Source organism: Ursus americanus, chromosome 11, assembly GCF_024610735.1.
Source record: "Ursus americanus isolate L20-20 chromosome 11, mUrsAme1.1.p, whole genome shotgun sequence".
NCBI lineage: Eukaryota > Metazoa > Chordata > Mammalia > Carnivora > Ursidae > Ursus > Ursus americanus.
In genome coordinates, this window is record NC_142137.1 from 55195497 (window position 1) to 55213561 (window position 18065).

An 18065-nucleotide genomic window follows, 5' to 3' on the forward strand; every position below is an offset into this window, starting at 1 on the left:
CCCAAAAAGACATCATTGAACATGTCGAATCTGTGATGAGCCCGACCTGGCACTGTAACCAGACAGCCGCTGTCTGTCCTTTAGACACTGTGATGTCCCTTCTTTGGGGCACCAGGGACTCCTTCAGGTGACTTATAAGATAAGCAGCTGAGGATTTCTCTTTGGCTGGTCCAGCCAAAAGAACTAGAGGGACTCCATATTCTCCTTAGGAGAGAACTCTTGTCCCTTCAGCATCACTGGCTTCCTCCTAGATTCAGGGTAGGGAGGAGGCAGAAAATAAGGCCATTATCCTTATTAGCCTATTTCCTTTTATTTGACAAATGTTAACATTTTAAAGGGAACATCATAATTGACCATTGTGACTCATTTGTTTATTTAAAAGGCTTCTTTGACTTTTAATGCAAAATCTCTCTATTTTAGCTGGTTCCTCTCATTCAAAAAAAACAACTGGGTCCAAAGCCTCTGCTTCACCATCTACTTCCTCCACCTCGTCTCGTCCCAAAGCTTCAAAGGAGACGCTTTCTAGCAAAACAGGGACAGTGGGAATCACAAAGGGCAAGAAAAAAACTGGCAAGCAGCCAACCTCTCGACCGTCCGCGGATGCAACCCCTTCTGGCACGTCCGACATTAAAGGAGAACCTTCTGAGACGAGGGTGGAGAGTCTCAAACCTGAGCAGACTGTCCCTGGGACTGATGAGCAGACCTCAGGCAAATCTCAGTCTGCAGTCCCTCCACCTGCTCTGGCTCTACCACCTCCTCTCCCCGCCCCTCCTCTTCCTCAGGAGGAGCAGTGCTCTGTTGCCTCGGACACTCCTGTTGTCCTGGTCAGCAATGGAGCTGACGCGCCCGTCCCTGCCTTAGACCCAAGTCAGCTTCCCTGGACCGAAGAGCCAGCCAACAGAACCACTGTCCTCTCAGGCACTGGCTTGAGTGTTAGCAGAGAAAATGCAAAATGGTGAGTCGGGGCATGAACCCCATATTCCATCTATATCCCCTATGAAGCTGGGTGCTAAAGATCACTAAACCACTCTGTTGGAAATGAAGGAACCTACTTGGTTTTGTTTAATCTAATGTAATCTAGTGATTGTGATCATCCAGCCATTGGTTTTTCATAGCCCTGCCCCAGGAATGTCACAAGCTACTAGAGAAGATGACGTCAGTCCTACGGGCAGGTATCACCCGAGATCTGTGGCTTGTGAGTAGATTTAGAGCCTGCTTCATCACTGTTCAGCAGTCCCTTTTCTTTTCCCTGGACAGTTCCCTTTTCACAGTGGTTATTTTAATCTTTACTACCTGTGTCCAGATGCTCACCCATTCCTGCCTACCTTCATTACAAGTCATTTAGCCTTCTCTTTCTCTAGGAAAATAAAAACCATTAGGAAAGAACTCTCTCAGATTCCACCCCCCCCCCCCGCAGCTTCAGAGGGGCCCCCTTTCTTGCTTTCTCAGTTCCCCACGAACTCCAGTGTTACCTCCTCTGTGACGCATTTCAGCACTCATCCAGACAGAATGGGTTGGTGCATCTACTCTACTCTGGCAGCCCTTTTTTCCTACCCATGGGACAGAGCTAAGCAACGTATCTGTTTGCCTCTGCATCCCCAGCAACCAGTACAGAATCTGGTATGCCATAGACGTGACATCATCCAGTTGGCCTAGCCAGAAATCTGGGATTCATCCTAAGGGTTCTCATTCTTCTTCATTCCCTGTATGTAATCCCTCACAAAGTCCTGTCCATAAAGGCAAAAAAAGACACATTAGATTTCCTGCCCCACAGGTATGAAGGGAGGGCTGTCGGAGTATAGTAGACGTCATAACCAATTCTGTCTGGAGAAGTCTTAGCATTCTTAAGTCCACCCTCTCCTCTCCTGTTTCTAAGAATAAAACCAAAATTCACTCTTGTAATCATTTAATATTTTCTCTTTCAAAGAAAACTTTGCCATGTTAGACTTAAAAAAAATAGTACATTAATTAAGTCGATTTGGATCAAGAGGCTATCGTTAATTATTCAATTGCTGATAATAATCACCTTCATTTATTGAATAGTTATTTAATGCCAGGAACTGTCAGTTATCATTAATTCACATAAGTCTTCCCTGAAATATCTCTATTTAATAGATGAGAAAACTGACACCGAGAGAGGGAAAATAGTTTGCCCTGGATTTCCCACTTAGTACAGAGCAAAGTCAGAATTCACGCTCAGAGCTGCACGTCAGAGTCCGTGCTCTAAGAGATCGTATATGTTTGCAAAGCACTTGCTTCTACTTCTACAGTTGCTTTTGTGTTTCTTGCTTGTTTTTGTTTTTACTATTTTGAGCACCATGGTTGGAAGGAAAGCCAAGGAAAGATAAATGTTAAATTACAAATTATTTTTTTGTTTGACACATTAATAAACAATATGGGAGAGCACATTGAAAGGAATGGCTATGATGTCCTTAACACTTCCAGCATGTAGCAAATGTCTTCATTTAATTATAGTGTGTGTGTTCCAGCATTGCAATGAACTCCAACCTTTAGAACTCAAAAGTCATTCTTTCAGCATGTATTTCCTGCTTGCCTTCTGTGTGCTGGGCAGTGCACTCAGCACCGAGATACAAAAGTAAGCATGATGGGGCGCCTGGGTGGCTCACTAGGTTGAGCATCTGCCTTGGGCTCAGGTCATGATCCCGGGGTCCTGGGATTGAGTCCCGCATCAGGCTCCCTGCTCAGTGGGAAGCCTGCTTCTCCCTCCGCCTGCCTGCTGCTCTCCCTGCTTGTGCTTTCTCCCCCCGCCCCGCTCTCTGTCAAATAAATAAATAAAATCTTAAAAAAGAAGAAGAAGAAGAATGTAAGTAAGGCCAAGACATTATCGTTAAAATTACTTTTTACCAAAATAATGTCCAACATACTCAGGAAGTACAAATGTTTAAGACAGGTCTGAATAGATTGACTATATGGGTTTATTGTTCAGGATACTAAAGGACAATATACAACAAGGTGATTCCTTAGATAGGCAGTGAGAGAGCCCATATCCCAAGGTGACTTGACTCTGTCCAGTCCGCTTCCTTAGACAGACATGTAGGGAAGGCACTGTATTGTTCTTAGCACTGTGCTGCATGGAGAGGGGGGCTTAATGTCAGTCTCCAGCCCAAGTATGCACAGGATTGTCAGACAAAAGAGGCGAGCGTCTGTTCCCTATTTCCACTGGAACTATGATCAGAGAGCAAGCTTAGGACATCATTAGGCATTGAGGTATTTATATATAGATTTTCCTGTCACTCCGGATAACTATAATCCTTTCCTAGAAGAGGACATTGGGATTTTCTTCTCTGTAGGTTCTTCAAAGTTAAAATTTAAATGACAATTCATTCCACAGGAGTGGTTTGTTTGCTCTTGAGTTAATGAGCGTGGAATAAGTAGTCTCTCAAATTTTTTTCCAAAGGAATAAGTAGTCTCTCAAATTTTTTTCCAAATTCTTTCTTCCGTTTTTAAGTAGATATTTCAGTTAGAATTTCTAGCTCTTAGTCATTTGCTTTACTTAGAACTTTCCCTCAGTTATGTTTAGTGAACGAATGTGTGAAAATCCTGTCATCTTATGAAGAGGCTTCTGTTTGGAATACAAATATCAAAACTTTAAAGAAGATAAGTGGCAATGTGTAAAAATATCTCCCTCTATTCACATATTGCAGGGTAGTAACCATGTGGTAGATTTCTATTTATTGGCGGCTTCATTAGTGTCTTACAGGTCTGGGATAATTTTAGGCAGACACTAAGAAGCCCATCTGGAGCCCATATCCAAAGGGGACTTGACTGTGTTTAGTCCATTTCCACAAACACTTGAGTTCTCTGTTTTGTCCAGTGTGCCCGAGACACTTAGGGGGCAAATGAGAGGCGAGTCATGAGTTGATTGGCACAAATTTGGAGTATAATAATTTAATATTAAGTAAATTATAATCTATATAATATGATATGAATATAGTTTACAATATCAAGTATAAAATAAAATACAGCATTTAATAGGTAGATTAAGAGTCTTAAGTCCTGGTTCTAGAATGGACTTGTTACCTTGTTTTGGGCAGTGCACCCATGGTCTTCTCAGGTTCCCTGAACTGCAACTTATCGGTCCCCTTATACTGTAGAACAGATGTAAGTTGTAAATGTATGCAGAAGTCTTTGAAAACTATGAAACATTATAAAATACAAATGATGACATTAAAATAATGATAGGTATCATAATAAATTAGTGAGCGGTGACAGAAACAAACACAAGGCCTCAGCCCGGAAGCGTCTTTTGTTCCGCTCTTCAGAATGTGCTGTTAATTGACACATCTACTAGACGTGCCGTGGTCACCCCCAGTGGCAGGCTGTTCAAACACGGATGGCCTCCAGTGGCAACCAACTACAGATCCAGACCATGGACAAGTCGTCCATATTTAAAAGGAGATTTCATACTATGGAAACAGTATTGTGGTTCCTCAAAAAATGAAACCTAGAATTACCATGTGATCCAGCAATTCTACTTCTGTGTATATAGCCAAAAAAATAGAAGTAGGTACTTGAATAAATATGTGTACACCAGTGTCCTTAGCGGTGTTATTAAAACAACCAAAAGGTAGAAGCAGCCCAGATGTTCATCGACTGATGAATGGATGAACCAAATGCAGCATATGTATGTGATGGAATATTATTCAGGCTTAAAAGAAATTCGGACATATGCTAAAGCACGAATGAACCTGGAAGACATGCTAGGTAAAGTAAGTCAGACACAATAGGACAGATAGTGTATAAGTTCGCTTATATAAAGCACCTCAGATAGCAAACTTCATAGAGACAGAAGGTAAAGCGGTGGTTGCTAGGGGCGAGGGGATGAGAGAGGGGATTATTTAATGGGACAGCTTCAGTTTGGGAAGATGAGAAGGTTCGGAGATGGACAGGTGATGGTTGTACAACAGGGTAAAAGGACTAACTGCCACTCAACTTTATACTTTTAAATGGTTAAAATGGCAAATTTTATGCTGTGCATATTTTTCTCAATAAAAATAAATAAAATATGCTGTGCATAATTTCCCTTTTGAAAACAAGAATTTTGGCTGTTGGGTTTTTCTAATAAGTGAAAATTTTTTAGCGTGCTTAGACTAATAACCACAAAGTACAATTTTCAGTACCTTAGATTCTGACAGTTTACCTGTTTTTATTACTCAAAGAACTGTTTTTTTGGTTTTTTTAAGTTAATGAAAACAGCAAGCACATGCTTTGCACAAAACGGTCTTTCAGAGTGTGACATCCAAATTTGGATTCTTCTATTTATATCAGAAGGCAATTTGGGGATTTTCTGAACCTTAAAAACGAAGATTACATTGTTTTTGATATGATATGTTTTTTATATGTTTTCAATGACATTTTTTCCTGTTCCAGTCTGTGAAAACTGTCAGGCTTTGTATATTTATAGTAACTTGAAGCCAGAGACTCTTCCCAAGCTAACTAATAGAAAATTATTGCACCCGTGCACATCACCTTTCTTGTATAGAGTGCATTTAACTCTGCCTTTTTCCATGTCACGTTAGTAATATATTCCTGTGAGGGGCAGTTTACAAGTGGAGAAACTAAAACACAGTGACAATACATGATTTTTTGACTTGACACACTGGCTGTGATGAAAATAGGTTTAATTCATATATCAATTAAAGAAGGTGTGTTTTTCTGTCACTACCCTTCTAGGTGTTGGGCTGCAAATCAATATGAATCCCACTTGTCAAGGAGCTTTGAGGGCTGAGATGGCAGACAAGTGAATGGTGGTCGAGGTGCAGTGTGCTAAGAACTCCAGTGGGGTTGCCTTCCAGTCACCTTAAGAGCCGGGAGGTAGGGCAGGGATCTAGATGGAATGCTAATGGAAGATTCCTGAAGAGCTACGGCTTTAGCTAAGGCTTGAAGGATAAGTAGGAGTTACAGGTACAGAATAAGGATAGACAAAGTCAAATATCCAGAAATTTCTAGTCCACTCTTTTTTCCACTGAGGCCCCATGGCTATGGAAAAATCAATTTGCAAAATATAGTTTTACCATATTCCTGTACTAAATATATCAGACACCATCTAGTCATTCTTTTCATTTTATAGATGAAGAATCTAAAACCTTGAGAATGAAGTCATACAGTGCTCCTCTTCCATTTCACTGTCCTTGTCTGCCTATGTTTGCTTTCTCCTTTCGCCAACTTGAAAGATGCTCATGAAGCTAGGGCTTCTTCTCATGGTGTTGGTGTTGTCCCCAAGGGTTGCTCTGAGCTTCACACCGCCCCTGTGTTGTTGTGCCTCTAACAGTTTTACAACCAAAGATGAGCCAGGAAAAGTGACACCTCAGCTACTGACTCCTGGGCTGATGGGAGAATCTTCAGAATCCTTCAGTGCCCCGGAAGATGAAGGCCAAAGGGAGTACCAGGCCAATGACTCGGACTCTGATGGGCCTGTCTTGTACACTGATGATGACGACGATGAAGAGGATGAGGACGAGGATGGCAGTGGAGAAAGTAAGACTTTTTTCAAGAGGTGGGGATGGAAATGAATGGTGGATTGAAGCAGGTGCATTTTGTAAATTACAAAAGCCATCAGTGATCAGATAGCTGGTGTTTTCTTTCCCCTCATATTCTCCTCTGACATTAGAAATGCGTGTGTTCTAAAGTTTAGCTTTTGATGACAGACCTTTCTAAAAGATGGTTCCACAGGGGCCAGGGGGTCAGGCCTTTGTCTATGAGGAAGATATGCACATTTGTTTTTGTACAAGGAATCAGAGCTTTCTAATGACAGAGGTGTTTTCTGAATGATCGGAGATGGCCCTTCTACCCTGAGATCTTTCTTTTTATTTTTTTTTAAGATTTTATTTATTTATTCATGAGAGACAGAAAGAGAGAGAGAGGCAGAGGCAGAGGGAGAACTGGATGCCGAACTTGATCCCAGGACCCTGGGATCACAACCTGAACAGAGGGCAGGCGCTTAACCAACTGAGTCACCCAGGTGCCCCCTGAGATCTTTCATGAATAGAGAGCATAAACTCAGATTCACTGGATTACTTATTGGAGGTGTCTGAGACTTCCACTCACTTTTATACTAGGGTTTAAAGAGAGGGGAGGGAAGAATGAGTCGAGAATGACAAATACCTTTGAAGAATCAAAAACAATCATTCTTCCACAATAGGTGACATACGATGCCTTTTAGGAAGAAATAATACAGTAGATTAAGCCAACTGTTTATATATAACTTAGGGAACTGGAAAGTGCTTTTGTTTTTTAAACTTCTAAGCATCATGACTTAGGAGTAATTCACTGTGGAATTGAGTTTATACATTGTGAAAAGTTATTAATGATGAAACGTCAGTTTGTCACATTCCTTTTAGTTTGTACTGAATGACAACAAAATCATTATCATCCACCTGGTATTAACTATTCTCTATTGAGGATTCTTGTTAATTAAGGATCAAAATATTGCTACCACAGGTAAGCTTTTTCCAGCATGATTCCTGAGTAGACGAAAGGGGAAGACAAGAACTAACTACACAGTATAAATAGAAGAGCTACGTTTTTAAGACTTAGAAAAGAAAGTGTTACACAATCAGTAATTTCCATGATACGCCATCTCAGCAGAATAAACTTCAAATAATCACTTTCTAAATGATGAGGTGATATTTGCAAGTTTTTTCATGGTGCCCCAACATTTTTCAGAACATTTTTAAAAATAGTTCTTCAGTTTTTCAAAATGAACTACATCCAACTCAAAACATTTTTCCCCCTGAGGTTAATTAAAATTCCACTCTCGCATGTGGATAAAGAATTTCGTCTGGACTCTGTTTAAAGTCCATGCCACAGGTAACCTGAGTGCTGCTTGCTTAAAGCCTCTTTCTCTGCGTTTCTGCCTTTTCCAATCCTCAGGTGCTTTGGCAAGTAAAATACGACGAAGGGATACTCTTGCTATCAAACTTGGCAACAGACCATCAAAGAAGGAACTAGAGGACAAAAACATCTTGCAGCGCACATCTGAAGAGGAGAGGCAGGAGATCCGACAGCAAATCGGAACCAAGCTCGTCAGGTAATGGCTGAAATGTTCGTACAGCACTGACCAGTTCATGCTTTTCTCCCACCTGTGGTGTCCTACCCAGCTGAGATCATTGTGAATTCCTTGGGTAAGGGCATACCTGGCCTATGTGGTTTTCTAAAGTTGGTCCTGGGTAGTGAACGAGTCAAAGAACTTGCCCTTTGGTCCAGCCAGTCAGTGGCTTTGGGGTCACCAAAGCCCAAGCCAAGTGTCAAACCCCCCATGTCACTACACTCAACCATCCACCCAGAACAGCCTCTTCTGTCCGTTTTATGTAAGGATTCGACCCCAACGCCCCAAAGTATGAGAGCCTCTGTAAGTATACACGTAAACCGTATGCATAAAAAATTGTATTTGAGTAGAGATTTTAGTGTTCAAAGTATGTAACTTTTACAGAATTGTTTTCTACAAATACCATACATCTAATCACTGTCATTCAAAGATCAATCACCGATAGTCCCTACCTTGTGGGACTCTGTGTAGTGGAACAGACAGAAAGAGATACTGCATGGTGAGGTCAAGTAAAAAGCACAAACGTGTAGGTCAGGAGAACTAGGTATGAGGCTGTGCTCTAACATTCACTAGTACTTTATCTCAAGCAAGTGAATTAATCTCTCATTTCCTCTTTGCAAAATGGGAACTGGCTACTCCCCTGCTGAATTATTTTGAGGATCCACGATAATATAAATTAAGCACTTTGCACAGTGCCTGGGACTTTAAAAGTATGAACTAGTGAGAGCTATGATTATTGCCTTATCTTTATGATTACTTGTGTGATAAGTGCTCTAATAGGTGACCTGTGTGTGACCACTACACAGGGCACAGAACCAGGAGTTTATAAAGCTCACTCGTGGGACAGGTCAAACACCCACCTGCAAGTTACTCTTTTAGTCATTTGTAAGGTTTCAGTAGGTAGAAGAAGAGAAGGGCATTCCTGAAGGAGGAAACTCCATCAACAAAAGGAGGAGGATGCCTTTGGTGGATGATACGATGTAGATACATAACAGGATACATAGGTACATGGGTGGCATGAAATAGGCTGGCATAGTAGCTCCCTGGGTTCTTCTGTAGGCTCCCTTATGTACGTTACTTTCAAGGTATCTCTGATGAAGATTGAACTTCAACAAAAATCTTAAGGAGGTATTTAAAATATCATTGCTTTCAGTTCTCCACACCATTTCTGCCACAGCCATAGCATTAGAATTGATAGTATCTTATATTAAGATTACCTTCCATATATATTAGTTTACTTTGCACAAACTCATCCTACATCCAGAAGGAATTTTACAACAAATCTGTGATTTACAACATATCAATACTGTAAACAAGACCAAGAACAAAGTTGTAAAGGGTTGTTAGGTCATTCAGCTTTTAGGTACCAGTCGTTAGCTACTAATCACAAACGAGCCTGGTTTTTCTTGAAGGCAGATGGAAAGGGCCCGTGTATCTCAGGATAACCGTGTGTGTGTTATAAATCCATTTGAGGTCACAAAAGCTGTATTGCACTTGAAACTCTGTACTGTGTACATTGACCATCTTTTGAGTTAGTATGAGCTCTCAGGCAGAAGACTTTCCTAGATTCTAATGATCTGTGTATTGATTAGGGGGTGGGCTCAGCTGTTCTAACAGAGACCAAAAAGTGCAGTGGTCCACATAAGACACTTTCACGTTTATTTCCTTTTCACAGAAAAGTCCAGAGGTGGGTGGGCTGTCCAGGGTGGGTGAGGAGCGCTGTTCCTTGCAGTCAGCCAGGCACCCAGATTCTGCCCTGTTGCCCTGTGATAGTCTCCTCTGTGTGATCCAAGCTGGCTCCCGTGACCATGTTTAAGTTCTAGCCTGTGGAAGAAGGAAAGAGAACAGGGAAGACACACTCAGTCATTTTAAGGGTAAAAGGTAGATGTTACAGATACCGCTCTGCTCACAGCCCATTGCAGGCTCTCAGTCACATGGCCACACCGAGGGAGGCAGAAGTCTGCAGTTGGGAGCCACAGCATAGCTCAGGAGGTTCTAGATCTAAAAGGAAGAAGGAAAAATGGATAATGGGGAGTAGGTAGTAGTCTCAGCCACAATCTTTAGTCTCCAAACTGACAGAAAGGATGGTAATCTATTTCGTAGGTTTAAAATGGATTTGTGTTTCTCAAAACAGGAAAAAAACAAAGCTTTGTGTCTTTGTTATTTTGTTTTGCATCTCCCACCAAGGAGGCCTTGTTTGTAACCTGCAGTATATACTTTTTGTCATCATAGGAGGCTTAGCCAGAGGCCCACGACTGAAGAATTAGAGCAAAGAAATATCCTAAAACGTGAGTATCTTATATTTTACAATGATTCCTCATGTAACCATTAACAAGCTCCCTTTAGAGACATTCCATTTATCAATAGGAAACCTTAATATATTTATTATTCACAAATGATTGAAATGGCCCATTTAGATCATATTTTTATATAATTTAAAAAATAATTTCTTGAAATTCATATTTTGTTTTATGGCTTTGAGCCTGGTATCCCCCAGACCAGAGTCATGGTTGTGACAGTTGTTTTTAAGAGAGATGAAATATATTCCATGTATTCTTTTACCCAAATATTAAATAGAAGAAAATGCTGTAGTCTGCTTGCAAATAAATGTCAAAGAAAAGGCCAAAGAATCCACAAGGAAATAAATCAAACATTCCTATATTATTATTAATAATACAGTTTGTTGCCAGGTTTAACAAATGACTCAATTTAAAACAGAATTATGGTAAAAGAAATTTTTGAGTCCTTTTCATTTTCCTTTGTTATGATAACTCTGTTTCCCTCTTGAGTTATTTATAATTTCTCGGCACTTAAGGAGTTCTCCATTCATTTTCCTACTTTATTTTCCCATTCTATTTTCCATTGTGTTTTCTTTGACTTTACTTCTTACTCACTAGTCCAGTAGAACTTCATTGGAGTTCATATGTTAAAGCTATAAAACTAATAGAAGCGGTTTGACGCTATATAGTGTATCAATGTGGTTACCAACCACAGTGAGTTAAGTAATGGATATTTTTAAATTGAGCCTAGCTGCAGTTTTATATATTATTAACCCGGTTTCAAAAGAGCTTTTTATTATCTGAAATATCAAAGAGCGGGGATGGGCAGAACCCCGGATACAATAGTAAGGAGCCACTGGCATGTGGGAAATCTTTCTCAGTCAGGCTTTTAAAGTCAAGTTGGCTTGTCTGGATGATCCCCACTCTTCAATCTGAGTTGTTTTCTTTCCCAAAGGAACGAAAGATTTTAATGGCATGTTTATAGTATAGTTGCTCTTACTAAGACAACCCAACCATAAGGACTGAACAGTGAGGGGAATTGCCGGTGGATGGGATTCTTTCCTTGGAATGTTTTGGTCTGGCTGTTTGTGACCAAAAACTGGAATAGAACCCAAAGAAGGACTGAAGTGACCATCAGTGTGTAGAAGAGCCAGGATGGAGATGGAAAAAGTCACGGCGAGAAAAGGAAGTTGTGTTTTAGCATTCTGAGGAGGGATGAAAGCAACGTCTAATTTTGACAACACAAAACCAAAAAAGCTCATGGCTTTTGATAATAGGTTCCTGGAAAATATTTGTTGAATTAAATTTTAGGTAAGTTCAAGTGCAGACCATAAGCGGCTAACACACAAAGATTATGTCTTAGTGGATGCCTGATGCAATACCTAGAAAAAAAAGGAAGAGCAGATTCTGGGTAATTCTTTCCTGCTCCTGTGAGACAAATAGTGCCAAACCACATTGGTGTTTGGTTATTTGAGGAACTGTTTCGTAGATGTAGAAATTTATCACACGCTGATCTTAAGTGCTGTCTTGGCTTCTATACCCCATTTTCCTGGAGGTTCAGGGAAGAGGGAAACGCCAAAGTCAACTTCAGATTTGACTTCAGCCCTTTTCTTACTTCCTTCTTAGTTTATCTAACCATGCTTATTCTGGAAACAAAAGACACATTTCCAGTCTGGAGAGGCTGATAACTGGCTTATGATCTCCTGACATAATATTGCATGGCCAAGGGAAGCAGAGAAGAGAACTGGTGGAGGTCATCCAGAGCATTCCACTGAGCAGTCCCAGGGAACTCAGCGGCATCTTTACAATACTTTATTCAGCCCCTGTTTGCCTCTGGGTTCTTCCACATAGATTGCTCTTTTTTGTTCATGTATTTCATCTCCAGCTTTTGTTCAAAAGCAGTATGACTGACTCTTTACAGAAAAGTCTGTGTGTGACGTGGTGTGTGTTTTTTTTTAAGGACACTTATTTTAACTAGGTCATCTTGTCTTGACAGACGAGGGAACTCATTCTCAGCATAAACTCATATAGCAGTTGTCAACTCCAAGCTCATCGTTAGTTTAATAAACATGAGTCAGGCGGCAGTCAGTGCTGATGACTTTCACTGGAGACCACAGGACACATTTTATTTCTTAGTATTTCATTCCCAGTGTCCACCTTACTCCATTGCTTTCCTATTTTACGGCATCGTTAACTGTTTTACGGCTTCAAGGCTTTTTAAAAGAACATATAAAGTTATATTTAGTTGTACATTTTAGAACTGATTCCTTAATATTGTTAAAAGTAGAAAGTAAGTGTGGGTGCTTGAAAGGTCAGTGTTTGCCTATCAGGAAAAGAGATGTTCCTGGAATACCTTTCATAAGGTAGGGATAGAAGTTACAGATTTATTGACTTGTGACTGTAATTCCAGCTATATATTCTACAGAGAAAAAAGTGTATCAGGCCGTTGAGTGATGCTTGTATTTTTTCCCAACATTTTATTATGAAATTTTTTAAATATAGAGAAAAGTTGAAAGAATTTTGTATTAAACACTGATATATGTACTGTTTATATTCTGCCATTAACATCGTATCACATCTTCTTTTTAACATTTTATCACATCTTGCTATACCACGTATTTGTCCTTCCATTGATCCATGTAATTTTTTTATGCATTTCAAAGTAGGTTTATAAATGCATTTTCATTCGTTAAAAACACCTTTATAGAAAAATACGTAAATCAGCAAAAAGGGAAACAAACCCACAGAAAAATATGTGGCTTTTTTTCACCTAGTGTATCCAAATTGATGACTCAAGACTGTAATATTCCAGGTGCTGATGTTTTGGCGTTTTTCTGTCTTCTCCTTTTAGCTCATCCATAAAATGCTGTGGGCAACACTTGTTAGCTGGGCAGGTTTCCCGCAGTGCGCAGGGCTGTTAAACCACATGTATCGTTTGTGTGTGATGGCAAACACTTCCTGTGGCTGTTCTAAAGCACCCCACCTCCCCACCCAAGCCCTGCTGTGAGGAGTTCCTGAAGGCAAGATTTGTCAGTGAGCACATCACTTCCTTCATGAAAATCCCTCCAGTCTGCTTAAAGGGACCAGGAAGGTTTACGTCCTACTTCATAATTGGCCCTCTAGTAAGCAAAGGAGACATTTTAAAAACTCAGTGAATTTTTTAAACTAAGTTAAGATTTAACCTTGATTCTTTGCAAAAGATTTTACAAGTATTTAGAAAAATGCAGAACAACAGTCGTGGGGACTTCCCTCCACCTTTCACTTTCTTTAATTTCTTTAAAAACACAATTTCAAATATGGAAATAGGTAAGGAAGTCAGCTCCTGATGTTAACAAGAATTCCCAAGTGGTAAAGTCCTGTTTGTTTAACTCCCTCAACTGCAGTTGGCCCTTGTTTTTTTTGAATAGGTAACATGCTGTCACCCAGGTGTGCACTGTGCTTCCTACGATGAAATTGTCGAATATTCCCTCGTGAAAATTAAAACATTTGTTGGCTTTGAGTCATGTTTGATATCCACTTTTCTGTCTTTGAAAAGTACCTTTAAAAATACAGCACAGTCACTGTATAGGAGGAATTGACTAAAATGCTTTGGGGATTATATTTTCCCTTTTATTAGTAATATCATCATAGGCTGACCTTGTAAAGCCATAGTTTGAATCGCATGAACCACAAGTTTGGCTGTTGTCTGTTATGTATAATTTATAACCTACATGCCTTATCCAACTCGTGTAAAGTAAATATTTGACCGTAAGGATGTATTTTAAGAATACCAAAGGATATATATTTTGTGAAGCAATTAGAAGAACCTACAGTGTTTTCATAGGAAGAAACCTGAATTATAACGAAATCTGTTGGACACACAGGCACTTTACTAACTGGTTGTTTCTTATCCTGCAGCATGGTCCCAGTTTATGTTTACTCTTTGTCTGTGTAACCAGACAGGTCATCCTCTTTCTAATGAATTAAAATTAGTACTTTGGAAGAATGTTGGAACTTTTCCCTGTCCAGATAAGGACAATTAATAGAGAATTTAGCATGTTCAGCTAACAAATACAGTTGGTACCAATATTGAATATGGATATTTTATTCATGAGAAAAACAATCCTGATGGTAAGAAGTCTACTTGAATTTTAAAAATAAATTTATCTTTTCATAGAGGAAACTTCTCTTTTTCAAGAAAACTTTTTCTTTTTCTTTTTGGTGGAGGCTTTGTATCGTGTGATGTTCCTTCAGTAGAATTCATAACAGCGGCTTCTAAAAGATAATCTCTTGTAAGCAGTGGTGTCCCAGAAGTAAAGGCTGTGCTCACTTATTGAACAAATGATGAGCTGCTGGAAGCAACAGAGAGAAGTTCATCAAATAAGCAACCATGAAACCCTGAAGGGGGTTGTTTATTCCTTTAAAATTTCTGGTCATTTTTCTCTTCATCCCATCCATTGGAGAACATTCATTAGATTGGCCATTAAATTGTACCATTTGGGGAAGAACTAGAGAAACAGAAGACTTTGGAAAGTCAAAGTCACAAGAAAATAAATCATCTCCATCAACCGTACACCATAATAACCCCATTCAGAACATTCTGGTTTGAAGGCAGAGTCCAAAGAAATGACTACATTTTGCTTCTGTGGAAACCAAAGCAGACAAATCAAGTATTTTGGTTGGATTTGAATGGAAATCAACTCAGACATGCATCAGATGGTTCTAATTTGCTCTTTTGATATGTCTCAGATTTTCATGGGAAGGCCAGATCCAGAAGTAAATGTTTATCTGGATTCTGATAAATTATGCTTATAAGCCCAAGAGATGTTCAGCAATGAAAGGTTTTCTCCAGAGTGTGGGCACGCGTGTAATTTTTTTCAGAATAGAATATGAAGCTAGGAAGCTGAAAGGTTTACAATTAGTAAAGAAACCAATTCCATAAGGAGAAAAAGTAATATATCTATAAATGAAAGATCGATCTCTCTGCAAAATCTTTTGGCAACTTTTTAAAGATGTTGGAGTGTTTGGTCATTATCTAAGTCAAATAATTGTGGCCCGATCTACTTTTCTGATTATAAAACCATTTATAGTAACTAAGTCTTCATGCCTTTCCTCTCCCACCCCCATTAATAAACAGAGAAGAATGAAGAAGAAGAACAAGAAGCAAAAATGGAACTTAAACGCAGACTCAGCAGAAAGGTGATGAAACTGTGACTGTTAATGAGCGTGTGTGTTTTGAGATCAGCTCCCTCCCTTTCAATCTGGCCTTGAGGAATAATTATTCCTATTAGTCTACTAACCAGTCATAGACATTAAAATCAATGTAATGCATACAATAGGAATTATATTTACATTTTTTATATTTATATTTACAATTGCATGCTATGCTGATTTTGAAAAGCTATAACAATCAGAAGTTTTAAATTACATTTACTGATTATGAAAATAAAACATAACTGGTGTGTTTTTTTTAAGTACAAAAAGGAACAAAAAAGAAAAGAAAATCATGCAAATGTCTTTTATTCAGAGATAACCATTATTAACATTTTCCAATATGTAGTTTTTAAAAATGCTCACGTTTTCCGTGCAGTCTTCGCAATATGAAATAAATATGAAATTGGAGATCTGCCACTATTCCATGTGAGCTGGGTCAGTAATTTATTAAGTGAGCTTGATCACCCTACCTGCCACTGCAAGGCTACGCACACTGACAAGTGGCTTACCTCCAAGACTCAGCTGTTTCTACCCACTTGTGAAAATACAAATCTGATACCAGGGCCATCACTCTTTTGTGTAAGTGTTAAAATAAAAATAGTCTTTAGAAAAATTAAGCACTATCAGAGTTTATATTTCATTGTATTTCATTATAAATCTGTATTCAGTAATTCTTCACATATACCTTTCACACCTGGAGAAGGCAGGATGAGTAAAATATGACATCTGCGGGGAAGTGTGTGACCTGACCTACATTTATCTGGGCTGGCTGGGGAGTCCACAGCAAAAGCATTCTAAGGCAGGTAGAAGAAACTCCGTTCCTATGGAAAAGTTGGAGGCTGTATTTTGAGAGGTTTTGGTTTTGATATTTAGGGAGAAAGATCCTTAATTCATCTCTTTTTTTTTTTTTTTCAAAGACCCTAAATGTCAAGTAATGATCAAGCTGAAAAAGATTCTATGAACTGAATTGCTAGAGATGGCTCTTCTAACATTCGGTGGCTGTTAAGTTACCAGCTCCAGATAAGCAGTAACCCCTCATTGTTCCAGGCTCACCCTTGCCATACATAATAATGTTTTCTCCATCCAGTTGAGCCCCTCCAGGAGGCAACAGAGCCCGTGCTGACCCCTGACCCCTGATTCCCACTTGCCTCCACTCTACAGAGCTCTCTGTCATAGATGCAGGACATTCCATAGTACTAATAGCATGGTCCTAAAGGGCAAGACTGGATGAAGAATTTCTGACCCATGTGGTCTCTGGTCACTTGCCTTTTGGGCACTTCCCAGAGGCCTTGGTTTCTCTACCTCCTTAGCCCCCCCTGCCCCAGAGAGGCAGTAGGAAGCTAGCAGTCGAGATTGGACTACAACTGAGAGTAGAAGAGTACCACTTAGATCATCCGTCCCTTTGTCTGTTGCCTACCAGGGCTTTATGAAACTAGAAGGAGCCACGGTAGCCATACCCCAGCTCAAGTGAACTCAGAGTATAGACCCAGGCCTTCTAAGAGTCCTCGAGGGACTTGAATGTTAGAGTACTGACCTAGTTCAGCCTCTGATTTTACTCAAGAGGAAACTAAGGCTTAAGAAGGGGGATTTTTTTTTTACCACAAAAACATCATTTTTATGTGTTATAATGCTTAATTTTTTATAAAAATTGAATCTGTGCAAATGAGGAACCCCTCCAAAGAAGACCACTTAGACAGTGGATGGTCCAGCCATACGCACAATACATGTATGGCTAGAAAAGGTCCTGAAAATGGACCCCATGGCTACAACAGAGGCCTGGGTCTATGGCATCTCCAGACCGAGAGAGGCCACAAAAGCCTGAACCTAAGGAGCAGAGAGTAGATGATGCCTATCAGCCAGGGCTCTTGTTCTTGGGCTTGGGAAAGGAGATCAAATACACAGGGCTGAGTGGACTAGATAGAACTATAAATTTGAATTTGACAAAGACCATAGGAGGAATCCAAGTTATTAGAAGTGTCTTAATCGTCTCAGCCTATTTTAAGCAGTTCCGGCCCAGTGAACGTACTCTTCCCTGCCCTTGCTGATTTCTGCACAGCACCTTTTGCAGCAAGCAGGGGTAATGTCAAATCTGGGCATGGTCCCTAGCCTCTCACAGAAGACTGCTATAAGCACACCCTTTACCGGACCATTTCTTTGTCATAACTTTGTGCGTTTCTGAATATGGAGGTTTAATATAATAGGAACAGAGATCTCATTTCTAGAAGTCAAGAGTGCGTTTGTCTGCATGATTCAGTCTCCAAACCAGCCAGCCTCTATCCGGATTGCTAGTGTGTCTGTGTTGCCTCGTGCTCCTTGTGTCAGAGATGACAGGTGTCTTTATGACAATGCCAGGCAAGGTGGGGAAAATAGCATAACACAGGTGGCTGCTGAAGCCTGTGACCTATCTAACAATGATGATTTTTATAGTCTCAGAATTAGGGCACACTGCTTTCTGGTTCTCATTAGAAACTCCCAAGATGCTGCTGCCTTTTTTTTTTTTCTTTTGGATATCTGAAAGTGACCTT

The 18065-nt window shown here is 39.9% G+C and overlaps 1 protein-coding gene across 1 annotated transcript in view; it reads left to right on the top strand.

The window, feature by feature from the left end:
* Nucleotides 1-18065, top strand: part of PHACTR2 (phosphatase and actin regulator 2) — a 241810-nt gene that overhangs the window by 205125 nt on the left and 18620 nt on the right. The window contains exons 6-10 of the mRNA XM_087865546.1: nucleotides 421-955; nucleotides 6293-6498; nucleotides 7894-8050; nucleotides 10301-10356; nucleotides 15464-15525. Of these exons, the coding sequence (XP_087721672.1) occupies nucleotides 421-955; nucleotides 6293-6498; nucleotides 7894-8050; nucleotides 10301-10356; nucleotides 15464-15525 (1016 nt within the window). The remainder of the gene's footprint in view (nucleotides 1-420; nucleotides 956-6292; nucleotides 6499-7893; nucleotides 8051-10300; nucleotides 10357-15463; nucleotides 15526-18065) is intronic.